Source organism: Canis lupus, chromosome 34 (assembly GCF_011100685.1).
Source record: "Canis lupus familiaris isolate Mischka breed German Shepherd chromosome 34, alternate assembly UU_Cfam_GSD_1.0, whole genome shotgun sequence".
Taxonomy (NCBI): domain Eukaryota; kingdom Metazoa; phylum Chordata; class Mammalia; order Carnivora; family Canidae; genus Canis; species Canis lupus.
Window position 1 is genome coordinate 36,879,420 of NC_049255.1, and position 14,324 is coordinate 36,893,743.

Sequence of the window (14,324 nt, forward strand, 5' to 3'; positions counted from 1 at the left end):
CTCTCACTCTGCTCGTGCTCTCAATCTTAAAAAAAACAAAAAAACCTAGAATGAATTGCTTTAGCTACACTTTGCAAAAAAACCTGTATTTTTTTAACTATGACATCTACCAAGTATTGATTAACATCTGTGGATGATGTCATCCAGTTTCCATCATTCCTCTGTAAGAGCAAAACACTGGTGTATCGTCTGACTTCCCAATCTCATTCTATAAGGCATATCCCATTTCAGAGTAAATAATTTCATGTATTTGTTTCAGCTCACCAGAAAAATGGTCTCAGCTCAGCGAGCAGAGGGTTTTTCCTACTGGATTTAGTCATCTTAATGCCAGTAGCATTGTCCTATTCCACAGCAATGTGATAATGGTTAAAAGATAAAATGTTACAGGATCTCACAGCCTATGGTTTAACCTAAGGTTATCATACCTAAGAATGATTCATGTCCAAACAGTACATTCATTGCATGTTTGTCATTGTTATTTTACAAACGTTCTATCCATGCACCATGCTTTTCCACCTGTTCTTAGAAAAATGTTCTGCTGCTTAAACGATAGTGATTGCTGTTTGACATTGAAAAAGCAGCATTATTTGATCAGTAGCTATACCTTGCAAGCATTGCTAAAACAGGTAAATCCATTCAGTAGTTTAGATCTTATCATCAGGTCAGCTCTTTTTCATCAGCTGTTTGGGAACGCTGGCTGGCTTAGTCTGGAGAGCATGTGATTTCTCAGTCTCAGGGTCGTGAGTTCAAGCTCCATGTTGGGAGTAGAGATTGCTTAATATCTTTAAATTTTTTTAAAAGTTTTTAGTTTGCTTAATGTTATATATTTAGACCCATGGACATATCAATCCTAATATGATACATAATCCCATGTGTATACCTCAGAATTTCTCATTGTAGTTATAAACGAGTTTCTTGTTGGAAATAGATGAGAACATAGTACCTCGGGGCAGGCTCAGTGGATGGGGATTAGCATTCTTTACGTAACCGTGTGTTTACTACATTTCCCAAGAAACGATTAAGCTGGGTAGTGGTACATAAAAAGCCAGAGTTGAGTCAGGAACTCTTTGTACTCCGTTTCTGTGCTTCTCCCTATTCAATAAGCATTAACTTAAACATGATGTTTTGAGTATTTCATTCACTTGTTCTGAACATGAAATAGGGAATCAAGCCTCTTTCTATTATGGGTGCAGAGTAATGGTTAAAATCATTATGGTCCAGAGATAACAGGCTCTGAACACATAGAAGCAAAGCAAAAGAAAATGGGAGGTAATTATTGCTGAGCATGTACCCCGCACTCGTAGGGAGCACTGTGTGCTCGGTCCCAGCCCCAGCCAGAAGCAGCCACTCACGCACGGGCTGGCGGTGCTCGTTTGTGTTTTCTCAGCTCTGGCGCTCAGTAACTGCTTCTTGCATACGTGAAAGAGGCGGTTTCAAGGAACAGGGTTACTTACAGCTGTGGTGGTGACAGAAGAGTAAGGGGGGGAGGGTTACAAGGGTGTAACTTCGGTGGGGGAAAAAAATCCCCTGTAAGGGGCGGGGGGGTGTCTTTCTGCTTCCCAGACTTGGGTTTACAGGCAAGTACGGCACCAAGGCTTTCTCTGATGTTTTGCTTGAAACATTGACTTTAACTTCACCTTGGTTCTAGCTTATTAGCTTTCTTTTGTTCAGTTATCACAATAGGAAGCGAGCAGCTGGCCTTAATTATAAAACAATCTCTTATTAAAGTAGTGAGTCCTCACCCACGATTGTACTCTAGGTTAGAATGCTTACATATATTAATTAGGCTTTTCTGCCATTAATAAATGTTTTTTTCCAAGAAGCTTAAAACTTCTTTTCAGACACTATTAATTATGAAGCATTCTATTCTGGAAAAGGCTGAAAATTGTATGTATATACAGGTGACTTTTTTTTTTTTTCACAAGATATAACAGAGTGTGATCTGTATGTAAAAATGTAAAGCAAGAGTATTCACATTCATATCCCTGTTCACACTGCAAGAACTTTTACAGAGAATAGTTAACGAAGTTGAGAAAAGAGCAACAAACTAACAAATTATTAGGGAAACAAGATTTGTGGCAGGTCGTTAAAATTCTTGGTGCTAAGATTTGTTGCATTAAGAAAACCTTTAAAGCATCTGCAAATTTATGGACCTTGACAGTTAATTTGATGGCATCTCTGTATAAATTTTCATTTTGTGTCATTTTTAGAATATAGTATTGGGACTTAAATTGCTTCTTTATGGCATCACATTAGGTACCATGAGGAAAGTTCTTCTTTTAATACAACTATTTGAAAGTCTTGTGGCTTACGTATTTCTCATTGGCTTTCAATTCAGTTCCCTAATGTGGTTTTTGGGTTTTTATAATTTTTTTTGGTTTTGTTTTTAATTTTGGCCTGAATAAAGGGTCCTAACCCAGAGCAAAATAATAGATCAACATAGGGGTATTTAAAAGCTGTCATTTTACAGATTCTTAACTTTCTGAGATTTTTAGGTTCCTTTAAAAATAGCTGATGAAGGCCTTCAGAAAAGTGCTCCTACATCCATTTAAAATTCATGAGACAAATACATATTCAGTTTCATGGAGCCCAGGCATAGGACCCTGGTTTATTGAGAAACGGTTAAGTACTCGTACTATGAGGGATGCCCGGCATATAACACAAGAGCATGGTCAGTGCTCTCAGAGCTGATAGGCCCTTTGGGGTGAAAACAGCAGACCCTCCAGAAGCACGTTAGTAACACCCGTACCTGTACCTTCTGCAGAGGGGGTAATATTGCAGGTCGGTGGGTTCCCTCTTGAGCTGGGGGTATCCCACAGTCATGTGATATTGGAAGAATTAATTCACCTCACTGAACCTTGGCTGCTGTGTGGCAAAAGCTGGGCTACTCATCCTCTAGCTCAGGGTCCCCATGAGCTTCAGCCCCGTCAGTAATGAGGACATGCTTTGTGAGCGATGAGGCTGTACAGTTATGTCTCCCTTTGCAGTCCAGGAAAGAGGCATCGTTAATAGAGACACAGGCATTGGCCCCGATGTGGGCCTCCAGAGATCCTCCCCAAAGACTCGCTGGGAGAAAGGATTCCAACGACACAGGATGTTGTTCTGAATTCAGGGTCGGTCGCAGATTCTTCATTTTAGTTATCTGGGTATTACTGTAAATCCTCCTGGTTGGAATAAACATGTCAAAATTACTTTAAAATGTACATCAAATCAAGAACAGAAAAATAGTCTTTATAAAAATAATATGGCTGATACACTTCTTGCGATATTATGATTGGTTACTTCAATAAAGACAGTCTTACATGGAGCCATGCCTTTTAAATTGGGTTGAGGCAGGAGGAAAAACCCATAATGGTGCCTCTGTCAAAATGAATGAAAATAAAGGGACACCAGGCCACGGCCTGCCATCCTGAAGTGGAGAGCTGCCCGGGTCCCGTGAAAAGTCACTTCAGCAGAGGCCCAGCTATGTGGCAGACGGATGAACTTGTGGTCTTGTGATTCCCCTGCCTGTGACTATTTACACCAAAACAAGTCCATTAGCTCAAACCTCAGGAACCAGAATCCTCGGGGAAAGAGGGGGTTATTGGGACTTGTTTTCATTTTTCCTAAGAATCCAAAAGGCTTTAAACAGCATTGTTATTTCTAAAATATATTAGAAACTATGTTTTCTACCAATACACTGAGAACAACTTAATGCTTCCATTTTTTATTTTTTTTTTTTTTTTTTTTTTTGCCATGAGGGCTGCACCCCTGTACTGAACACTCTTTTTCGGTTACCTCTGTGGTTTGTACATTTGTTTCTGGTAATTATCCTCTCTTTTCAAGCCCTGTGGTATAAGAATATCCATTCTTAAGTAGTTGAGGGTTCTAGTTAGAGAACATTCACTGAGCATCTCCTTAGCCCAGGCCATCCGTGGTGCTGTTTGCTGTGGTGGTTATAGACCACAGTCCCACACTCAATATGTGGGTCGTGTTTTTTTAAAAGATTTTTGTGTGTTGGCACTGCTCGTAAGAGGGGAGCTGTTCCAATTAAAACTACAAGAAAGTGTTTAATTTGCAAATGTTTTTCCTTTACCCAAAGTTTTAATTGGACTTGTCATTAAGAAAGTTCCTTTCAATTAGATATCCATGTTTCCTTCATTAAGCTTTTAGCCAAATGGTATGAGAAAAGTTGCATTCCTTTTCTCTCTAAATATGTTTCCTGAGATCTTCATTCCAGGGAGTTAGAGTTGAGCAGAGCCATCAAAATGAATATATGCAGTCACTATTCAAGATTCCATGAATTGGGTTCCTAAGAAATTAAATACACTACTGGGCCAGCTTTCTTCAAAAGCTCTAGCTATGCAAATTCTGGAAACCATAGGATTCACTTAAATAGACGTAAGTGAACATCTATAGCCACCCATTTTCCAAAAGTCTCCAGAACATCTGTGGGGATAGGTTTTTAGCTGGTTTTCTACAACAAGATCATTGTTTGATGGCAGGAATTCAGAGGCCACATCACAGAAACACTGCCCAAGCCTTGGCTTGGCACAAATAGAGTGGAGGAACTGCTTCTGTACCACATAAAGGAAAGGCAGTGTCTTCCTTCTGAGACAGCAGGAACTGGGATGGTCCAGGCGCAGAGAACTGGACCCCAGGTCGGACTGTGGTGGTTAGACTAGGACTAGCGGGGAGGTCGGGTAGTGGTGTCACTACCGACCAAAGGCAGTGGGAGAAGCAAAGCTCAGGGAGTTCCAATGGTGAGCACAGGTGTCTGAGTTAGGAGTGGGATTTCATCGGGGGGCTACCCCTGCCATTATTTCTCGTAAGTCCTTAAGAGATGAACAGCCTCTCCAATCCTCAGTTTATCTCGAATCAGGAGGATTACACTTCACAAAGTTGGCTCACCTTCAGGGTATTGCCTCACAGAGCACTCTTCACATCCAGTTTCTCATTTAACCCTGGACCCTCCTTAGGATTAGGTTAGGTTACTATCTCCATGTTAAAGAGGAGAAAAACTAAGACTCAAAGCCGTTAGTTCCCTCAGTTCACAAACTAGAAAGTAACAGAGCAAGGACTTAGACCTGGGATCCTGATTCCAGTTTCCATGCTTGAGAAGAATCTGCCCAGGGCCTCCCAGTCAGACCAGACCCAGTTCCCCAGGGTTGCACAGAGGAGAGCTCCAACAGCTACAGTCTTTCACCCTTTGAGAAGTGTAGACAAATATTTCAAGAGGTGTGGCATCCAGAAGAATCGATGAAAGGAGGTAGAGCAGGAAATCTTGCAGCTTGAGGTATAGATGGCAGCTTCTCCCCAACTTAATAAATACCCCAGTGCTAACTTACACCGTAGAATCACAATGCATTGTTTTCTGAGACATTGCAGATGAGAACCCAAAGTTCGGATGGCAAGGGTGGAGGGATCATCTTTATCAAACTGGTGTGCTGGTCCCGTGGGCTGAACATCATTCCCTTCAGGAGCAGTCCCAGCAATTTCCAAGACAAGACTTTTCTCAGAAAATAGCAACTCGAGCATTTTAACTTGAGAAATTAAATCTAGATTAAGAAAGTAAAGAGCAAGGGCACCTGGGGTGGCTCAGTGGTTGTTGAGCCTTTGGCTGAGGTTGTAATCCCGGAGTCCTGGCATCAAGTCCCACATCGGGCTCCCGGCAGGGAACCTGCTTCTCCCTCTGCCTGTGTCTCTGCCTCTCTGAATAAGTAAATAAAATCTTAAAAAAAAAAAAAAAATTCACAGTTAAAAGAGCTCTTTAAAGAAAAATAAATATATACCACTGTTTTCTTGAGACCACTCATGTGTCGGGAAATAATTCATAGATGGTTCCATCGTGGTATAGTTGGCAGGGTGTGGGCTGGGGGCAATCACCGTAACAGCAAGCTCGTCTTAAACCATGCATTTAACTAACTCATCTTTGGAACAGTAAGGAAAGAGTGGTCTCAGTACCACGGGGTGGGGGGTCTTCTTACAACTCCTTCATGCTTGGTTGCTGCTCCAGCCTCGCTCTGTCTAGGACTCCAGGTGCCAGTGCTCTTGCTACACTCCTTAAAGAAATCGGGTAACTCAGGGGGAGCAGCGAGCATGCTTAAAAATCTTACAAATGGAACAGCAAAAGCAAAGTTGAATCTGGGTAAGCATAAGAAACAGACAGTTGGTTTTCTCGCACTTTGGCACAAAACAAAAGTATGATAAGACACTTAAAGTCTACTTGTAAAGTTTGAAAAGGAGAGAGGGGGAAAAAATCGTAAGAAAAAGGTTAAATATCAATTAAACATTAGAAGTTGGGTCCCTTTCTAAACTGTGAGGCCCTTTTGCCCAACACTAAATGCATGGCCAGTGCACTTTGGTAGAAGTTTACACACCAGGCTTTAAAAACACCTTATAGCTGGAGAGTGTTTCAGACAACACTGAGACGATCGGATATACTTGGTATTTTCTAGGGGATTTGTATTAATGCTTAAAATTGACAGCTTTACCAAGTCAGCCTGTAGCGGTTGAAAATGCTTACGCCTGTCACGTTTAATTGCTGTTTCAGTAATATGCTTGGAGGTGTTTTAAAATTCTAAGTAGTAGAATGGCTTACTTTTACTTGCAGTGACTAGGTACGAGGCATGTCTTAAGTGCTTTATAGACGCTCAGGGCCACTCATACGGGAAGGAGTCAGTTTTACTTTAACTGTTCATCAGCCAAATCTCTTACTGATTTGATTGAGTTCCAGGTACTGTTTTCTTGTCTTTATTCGTTGACTCTCATTTAAGCCATGAATCTTTATGTAATTTTACTGTGGTTATCATTTTCTCTAACTTTGAGTCTCACTTATCACTTTGACACAAGAACCTTATGAGACCTCCCATCCTTCCTTATAGACTCGTTAGCTTCAGTCAACTCAAAGGGTGATGGAAACTAAGTAAACTGGTAGTTTTCAAGTCCCTGTAATGGTAGGCCTAATGGTGATTATATCAGAGTTAACAAAGGGAAGGAAATTATCCTAGAACTGTAATGGGGCAGGGTGGGGGTAGGAGGATTTTCTTAAGTGTTTACTCTCTGTATGACCAGAATAGACCATTAAATTATTTGTGTTAATTTGTGATAAATTGGACTGTATCAAAAAACATGTTTTCAAGAAAACAATTAGGCAAATATCTCCCACAAAACTGGGAGAAGATATTTGCAATGCGTATCTTGACAAAGGACTCATATCTAGATTACAAAAAGAGCTCCTACAAATTAACAAAAGACTTGAAAATACTCCTCACAAAAGAAGATCCATGAATGACCAAAGAGCACGTGAAAAGGTTGGAAACATCATTAAGCATCAGGCAAATGCAAATGACATGGCATTATCACCCATCAGAATGGCTAACATGAAAATGACTGACAGTAACAAATGTTGATGAGGATGTGGAGCAACCTGAACTCGCATACTCCACTGGCAGGAGTACAAAGTGATAGAATCACTTGGGAAAACCATTTTTGGGAAATTATATATAGACTTTCCCTGTGACTCAGCACTCCTACTCCTAGGTATTTTGTTCAAAAAACAGAAGTCCTCAAAGATTTATACAAAAATGCTCATAGCAGTCTTATTATATAAAAGCTCCAAACTGGAAAAAAATACAAATATCCATCAAAAAGAGAATGGACACCCCGAAGTACGGTCGGTGATGGAACACTACCCCACAGTAAAAGGAACAACTACTGAATCCATAACATGGATGAGTCTTGTAAGCACAAGCGCGGGCATGAAGTAGGATTCCACTTATATGAACTTCTAGAACAGGCCAAGCCAATTATAGAAAGAAGTGTGTGTACTTTGGGATATCTTCATGGTGTGCTGTTACATGGTATACGCAACTGTCAGAATCATCCCACCGAAACTTGGCATTTTATTGCTTGCACAACCGTTTTTAATTGTTCTGTGTAAAAAAAAAAAAAAAAAAAAAAAATGCGAATTTGCTCTGTGGAACAAGATCACGAGTGCTTAAAGTATTTCATTAGATGTATATTACTTACACCCAGTATCACCACATTCTGATTTCTCTTGGTTCACAATGGGTTGGCACACCTTCTTTAGGAGAAATGCCTTTCTACACAATTTTTGTTGTTACGGTCAGTATGGAGTAATACTAGCCTGGTCCACCAGGCCCCTGGTGTTACCAGATTATTACGTTAGAGACCACAGTGTTGCTACAAATGAATTGACCAGGACTTTTGTTTGTTTGTTTGAAGGTATACAAGGGAGAAGAAGCAACATTCCAAATCTCAGGCCTCCAGACCAACACAGACTACAGGTTCCGCGTGTGTGTGTGCCGCCGCTGTTTAGACACCTCTCAGGAGCTAAGCGGAGCTTTCAGCCCCTCTGCGGCTTTTGTATTACAACGAAGTGAGGTCATGCTTACAGGGGACACGGGGAGCTTAGACGATCCCAAAATGAAGAGCATGATGCCTACTGATGAACAGTTTGCAGCCCTCATTGTGGTTGGCTTCGCAACTTTGTCCATTTTATTTGCCTTTATATTACAGTACTTCTTAATGAAGTAAACAAACCCAACAAAACTAGAGGTATGAATTTAATTCTACACATTTTAATACACACATTTATTCAGATACTTCCCTTTTTAAGCCCTTCTGTTCTTTGATTTATATACTTCTCTTGTTTTACAGATTTAGCTAGGAAAAAATAAAATATCAGTGTTTTGGTGCACCTTTTTGAAATGCAAAACTAGGAAGAGATTAAACTGGATTTTTTTTTTTTTAAAAAAAAAGAAAAAAAAAAAAGAAGAAAAGCAAACCAGATACCAAAAGCTAGCTTTCTTATGTTTTCTTTTAAATTTTCAGATTTGCCTTTATTCCGTTCTCACTGATGTCTTTTGCAAGCCTTTTTTTTTTTTTTTTTCCATGTTACGGTTCAGTAATTTATATTCACCAGTCACTTCTTTTGTCCTGACCATCTGTATCTGTGAACGTGAATCACAGTGTGTGTACTTACAGGTCGAGGATTTCAGTGTTGTCATAGTATTTACCACACAACTACAGCCACAACAGCAACAACGTACAGAAGATGTGTTCACTCAGATAAGGCTGCCCTAAACAACCCTTCTGTCACTCAGTTATTTAACTGTGTTTAGCTCCTTCCGATCAAAATGTGTACTTTAATCTAAAACGTTTTAATCATCTGTATTTCTTATGATTTTAACACTATGAGCTGCCTAAGAAATCAAGTAACCAAAATGCACCTGTAAATGATGGAGCATTGTCGATTTTCCCCCAGCGATTCATAGCAGTAACTTTAAGAGGGCATTGTGCAATAGTTAGTTGTTTCCTTGTTCGGCTATTTTAAAAGCTGCTTTAACTTGTGTGTTTGTCTTTGTGTATAACTACTTCTAATCTAATCACTAGAGTTATTATATTCTGTTGTTGTTTGACCAGAGTTATATGACGAGAACTGGTGACAGTTTAGTGCCTCTGCCCATTGTCCATGATTTACACTAATTGTGAGCAATCTTCTTACATGTCAGCTCATTGTTTTTGGAAAGATTTGCCGTTAGGCTGTTCTTTGAGGTATCAACGAAGTGATTGAATTTCAGTCCCTTAATTCAGTGCACATCATGGTGATCTAACAGCGGATCAAAACTGATAAAACCCAAAAGAGAGTCCTCTAAATTTGTAGTTCCTACTTTTGTGGGGATGACCTGGCCGTGTGTGTGGAGAGGGATGATGTTTGGGGGTGAAGGAGCCTAGATTCTCTCCCTGGATCTGTCACTAACTTGCTGCGTGACCTGAACACGTCACTTTACCTCTCTGTGCCTCAGTTTCCCGTGCATTAAAAATAAAATGAAATGAAATAAAATGGGGATTCTAATGTTTGTAAGTGCTTTGAGATCCTTGATCAACAGGTGCTATTGGAGTGCAAAGTGTTACTCTTGCATGTTTATTCTGAGTCATGAGATAATCAATTTTAACCCAAAGTCATTGGATTATTTATATAAAGTCCATAATGTTCGCGTACCTCAGGGACATTTAAGAGTTGGAGGTGCAAATATATTCCAAAAGGGTGCAACAGACACAGTGTATCCCCCTGCTTCTGTTTTTGTATATTTTTGCTACTTGGTTTTTCTTGATCATAGCGATTTTGTGCTTGGTCTATGTTGTCTTAAGATGCAGTATCCTGTACTAGCTTATAATATTCCCATACCAAAGTCATGGGGAAACCAACATTATTTTGTTTTTGGTTTATTTATACTATATTCTGCATACAGTACTTTAAAATGCCAATTACAGTGCAATCTTTATTTATTGTAAAATTTTTTAAATGTACTTATGTACTAATTTTCCCTTGTAGCATGTTATTTTTTTTGTGTGTTTTATACTTTTGTAATTTTAGGTCAGTTTGTTCCTTGGCAACATCTGTAGTATTATCAATCTTCTGACACTTTCTTGTGTTTTTAAAAGATAAGAGCATCTAGTGCATTAAATGCCAAAAAACAAAAAAAATCCATTATCAGTGATTGAAACGTTTACATGTACCCAAAAAACCATAATCATCTCTTGAAAGAAAGTGCTAAGATCAATGAATTATTCTGTGTGCCTATATTGATGTAGTAAGTACTAGAGAGTTTTGTATTTTGTTATTGACTATAATAATTAGTTTAATTAGCCTTGCAAAGTGATGGCATCAAGGTAAATATATTTTTGCCAAAGTTCTGGCCTTCCAAAAACTCAGCCCTCTATTTAATTATGCATTATGACCCACTAATAACATTGCATCTGCATTTTCTGAGACCCATCTCGTGCAGGTGTTTGGCGGGGGGCGGGGAAGGGGAAGGGGAGTGGGTGGGAAGTGGGGAAAAGGCATTATTTTTAAGCAATGAAGATTCAACTGAGTACAAAATCTCTGTATGCGGGGGGCGGGGGGAGGCCCTTTTTGGAAACACTTCAGAACTGCTGCTATGAAGAAATTCTCAGAATTGGTTGAAATGTTTTAAATGCAATAATATGTTAGGCCACGATTGCTAGGAGTACTTTATCATATTTTTGAGATTTTCATCCTGTTGAACACCAGAAAGCTGAAGTGTGTCACATACCAGCTGACAGCACTTTATTTTATTGTTCTCCATGAGTCGGTATTCATTATAATCCCTCCAGTCAAAAAATTACTGCTCCATCTGGCGTGGTTTTCTATCACAAATATGTATATGTGACATTGATACATAGCTATATATATATTGCCGTTACACACGAACAATAAAATAAAGTGTCATATTAACCTTATTTCTTTACCCTTTTGCGATGTGTAGGAATGAGTGAGTGGCTGGCTTCCAATGCTCTGTATGTCAGACTCCTCCCTGGCACAAGAAATTCCAATCATGTGAAGCAAACTGCCCTTTGTCCTCAAAGAAATTGTTTCAAAAGAAAAGTTTTTTAAAAGATTTGTTTGATATTATCTGCCTTGTTCTTATCAACTTGAAATGTTGGCATTTTCTAACTATGTTTTGTTGGCTACAGTAATTCAGTATTCCTGTCAAAATTGAAAAGTGCCCTAATTGAATGTGTTTGAATGTTATCCTTGCACAGTTCTTTAAATTGAAAGACAAAATGTTTTACCTCACTGTTGGACATACATTCCAAGCTTTTCAACTTTAGGAGAAAAAAAAATAATCATGTTTTCCTGTATTGTAAATTTTAGACTATTTCATATACATTGTATTAAAACTGCCATATCAATTTTAATGTATAGATTTTGCAAATACTATGCTCTATGTAATACCTAACTGTATCGTAGTGTATATGTAATATATTTATGCCCAATAAATGTTTTAATTCTTTCTGACTTAAGTAGGGTTTTTCTGCCATGAATAGGATTGCTGCTGCTGTTGTTACTTTTTAAAAATTCGAACCACATCCCCAAAGTTGCAAATCCAAATGCCTTTGGAGGCCAGGCAGGTGGCCCAGTGCATGATGCCGTCCTCTACCACCTAAGGGGGCAGCTGCAGCCCGGCTCCTGCTGGTTGAGGTCCTGCAAGATCCCAGGCCACAATCGCATATGCTAATGTTGCAAAAGAAGCTAAAAGTTCACACTTCCCTACACGGGACAACTAAAATGTGATCGTGCACCATACAGGTGCAGGACCTGCTGGTTAGTATCCAAATGCCAAACCTTAGGAGCCCAGGCCTACCTCTGGATGCCAAGACCCAGAACGCTCCCTTCTCCGTGACCAAGAACCACCGTTTTGACTTCCTTCTTCCCTCCTCTGGGCCTCATTCGACAACAAGAGCAATAAAGCACCAGTATCCTTGCTAGGGCCATGGTTTCATTATGTTTTGATTGTTTTCGCTAGGAATCCCTGTTTTCTTTTCTTTTCTTTCTTTTTTTTTTTTTTTCTGGAAAAAAATATGGAAAAACTTCATATAAGAAAGTGAGCTTTGCGTCATAAAGAACGATAGCTGTTATTATGGGTAAGAGTGACCAGTTGAACACATCAGATTTTGCATGCTCCTGTAACACGCCACTGAAAATACAGTAAAGGATTTTTTTTTGTTTTTTAAGTCCCAACTCCCCTTGACACTGGGAAGACTGGCAGAGAGCTTGCTAGCACCAGAATTTTGGACACCTAAGTGAAAAAAGCTGAATTCTAATTTTGCAAGGGGAGAAATGATCCACCCCTTCAGCTGACATGTGAAGTACTCTGAGGGCTCGAAGACTGGCAGAGGCATGTCCTTTGGAAGTGATGTGGAGGGAAAGGAGCCTAAAATACTACTAGTGGAAAGCTGTTTAAAAAGGCATTAGATCCATAAAATTCCTCCCTGTTTCATTTTATTTTCAGCTGGACAGCTGCAACCCTGCAGAAGCCTATCAGGTTTATCCTCAGAAGGTGAAAATAGCCCCTAGACTGGAAGACACAATCCACCCCAGTTGACAGTAAAGGTACCAGATCAAAAACGGGATCCAATGAACACGCGCATACAGGAGAATATGAAGAGTCGTACCTAGAGAGCCTCGTGGGCCAAAAAGATCTAAAGATCATCAATGAAGTGGTTCAGCTGGAGCGCCCTTGGGTGGTGGTTCTCAGTCTGGGCTGCTCAGTAATAGCACCAGGGAGAGAGCTTTTCAGAACCCCTACAGCCAGATCATACTCTAAACCAATAAAATGAGCATTTCTGGAGCGGCAGTGTTTTTTAAAGCCCCCCCAGGTGATTCCACCCTGCCGCCAGGATTGAGGACCAGGGCCCTAAGGTGAAACTCTCACTCAGCAATCTGTCGGCTCTTTAGTCAACGAAGAGTGACCTGACCTCTGCTCAACCTGAATGGAAAGCGGGAAGCCAACAACTTGGAAGAATCAGAGACTAAGGGAAGCTTCAGAAAACAATCGTTACCTCCAGAGAGATGAGAGAAAAAAATGAATCATCCTTAGACCGAGGGTAGAATGCTATTGGAAAAGAATGCTTGAAGAACATGAAACTACTCCCCAAATTAAAAGTTCAGTAGAAGGGTTAGAAGCTAGAATTAAGAGAATAACCCCCAAAATAGAGAAAACAAATGAAAAGATAGAAGATTAGGATCAGACCAGGACATTCATTATCCAAGTAATAGGAACTTGAGAAAGAACAAAAAATTGAGAAGAAATCAGGAAATGTGTTTCCAGAATGAAAGGGTGGTGGGGTACCCAACACAATAAATAGAAATGGATCCCCCAAGGCACGCCATCTTGAAATTTCAAAACACGAGGACCAAGAGAAGCTCCCCAAAATAGCAAACTGGTCACATAGGATTAGAAATCCAAAAGCTTTATACTTCTCAGTAGCAACACTGAAAGTTGGAAATCAGTGAGGCAAGTATGTTGAGATTTGAAAGAAAGATCTCTCACCTGCTCAGTCTTGGCCAAGTGTGAAGTATCACAAAGACATTTTTAGAAAAGTGAGATCTCACAAATTTGCCTCCCACGCACCTTTTCTCCAAAGCTACTAGAGGATCTGCTCTCCCATATAAGCGAATAAACCAAAAAAGAAGAATCTGTCGGGATCTGCCCCCAGTGATTTTCATGCAGGTCAGAAGCTGGCTGCCTGGTCCTTTGCCCCAAAGGCCTTTTGCTCCTACCCTAGTCACCAGTTTGTATAGCTGCCCCCCACATATGCACCCCAAGCCAGGGACTCTAAATGAGCCTCTTAAACCCGGATCTCTCACCTTGTGCTAATTAAAACTAGCCATTGGGTACGTGGACAGGCAGCCTTTATTCAGAGTGGCGACGCAAGGAGGTTCCCACCGCTGCTGCTGGACTGGAGAGAGGGAGGGAGTGCTTGGGGCGGCGAGTCCCCATCAGCCCTGCAGC

At 40.2% G+C, this 14,324-nt stretch overlaps 1 protein-coding gene across 1 annotated transcript in view; it reads left to right on the top strand.

Moving 5' to 3' along the window:
- The window catches only part of FNDC3B (fibronectin type III domain containing 3B), a 339,739-nt gene extending 327,912 nt beyond the window's left edge, over positions 1 to 11,827 (top strand). Inside the window, exon 26 of the mRNA XM_038583908.1 lies at positions 8,227 to 11,827. Within this exon, the coding sequence (XP_038439836.1) occupies positions 8,227 to 8,538 (312 nt within the window). The 3' untranslated portion in view covers positions 8,539 to 11,827. The remainder of the gene's footprint in view (positions 1 to 8,226) is intronic.
- Positions 11,828 to 14,324: the final 2,497 nt, after the last annotated feature.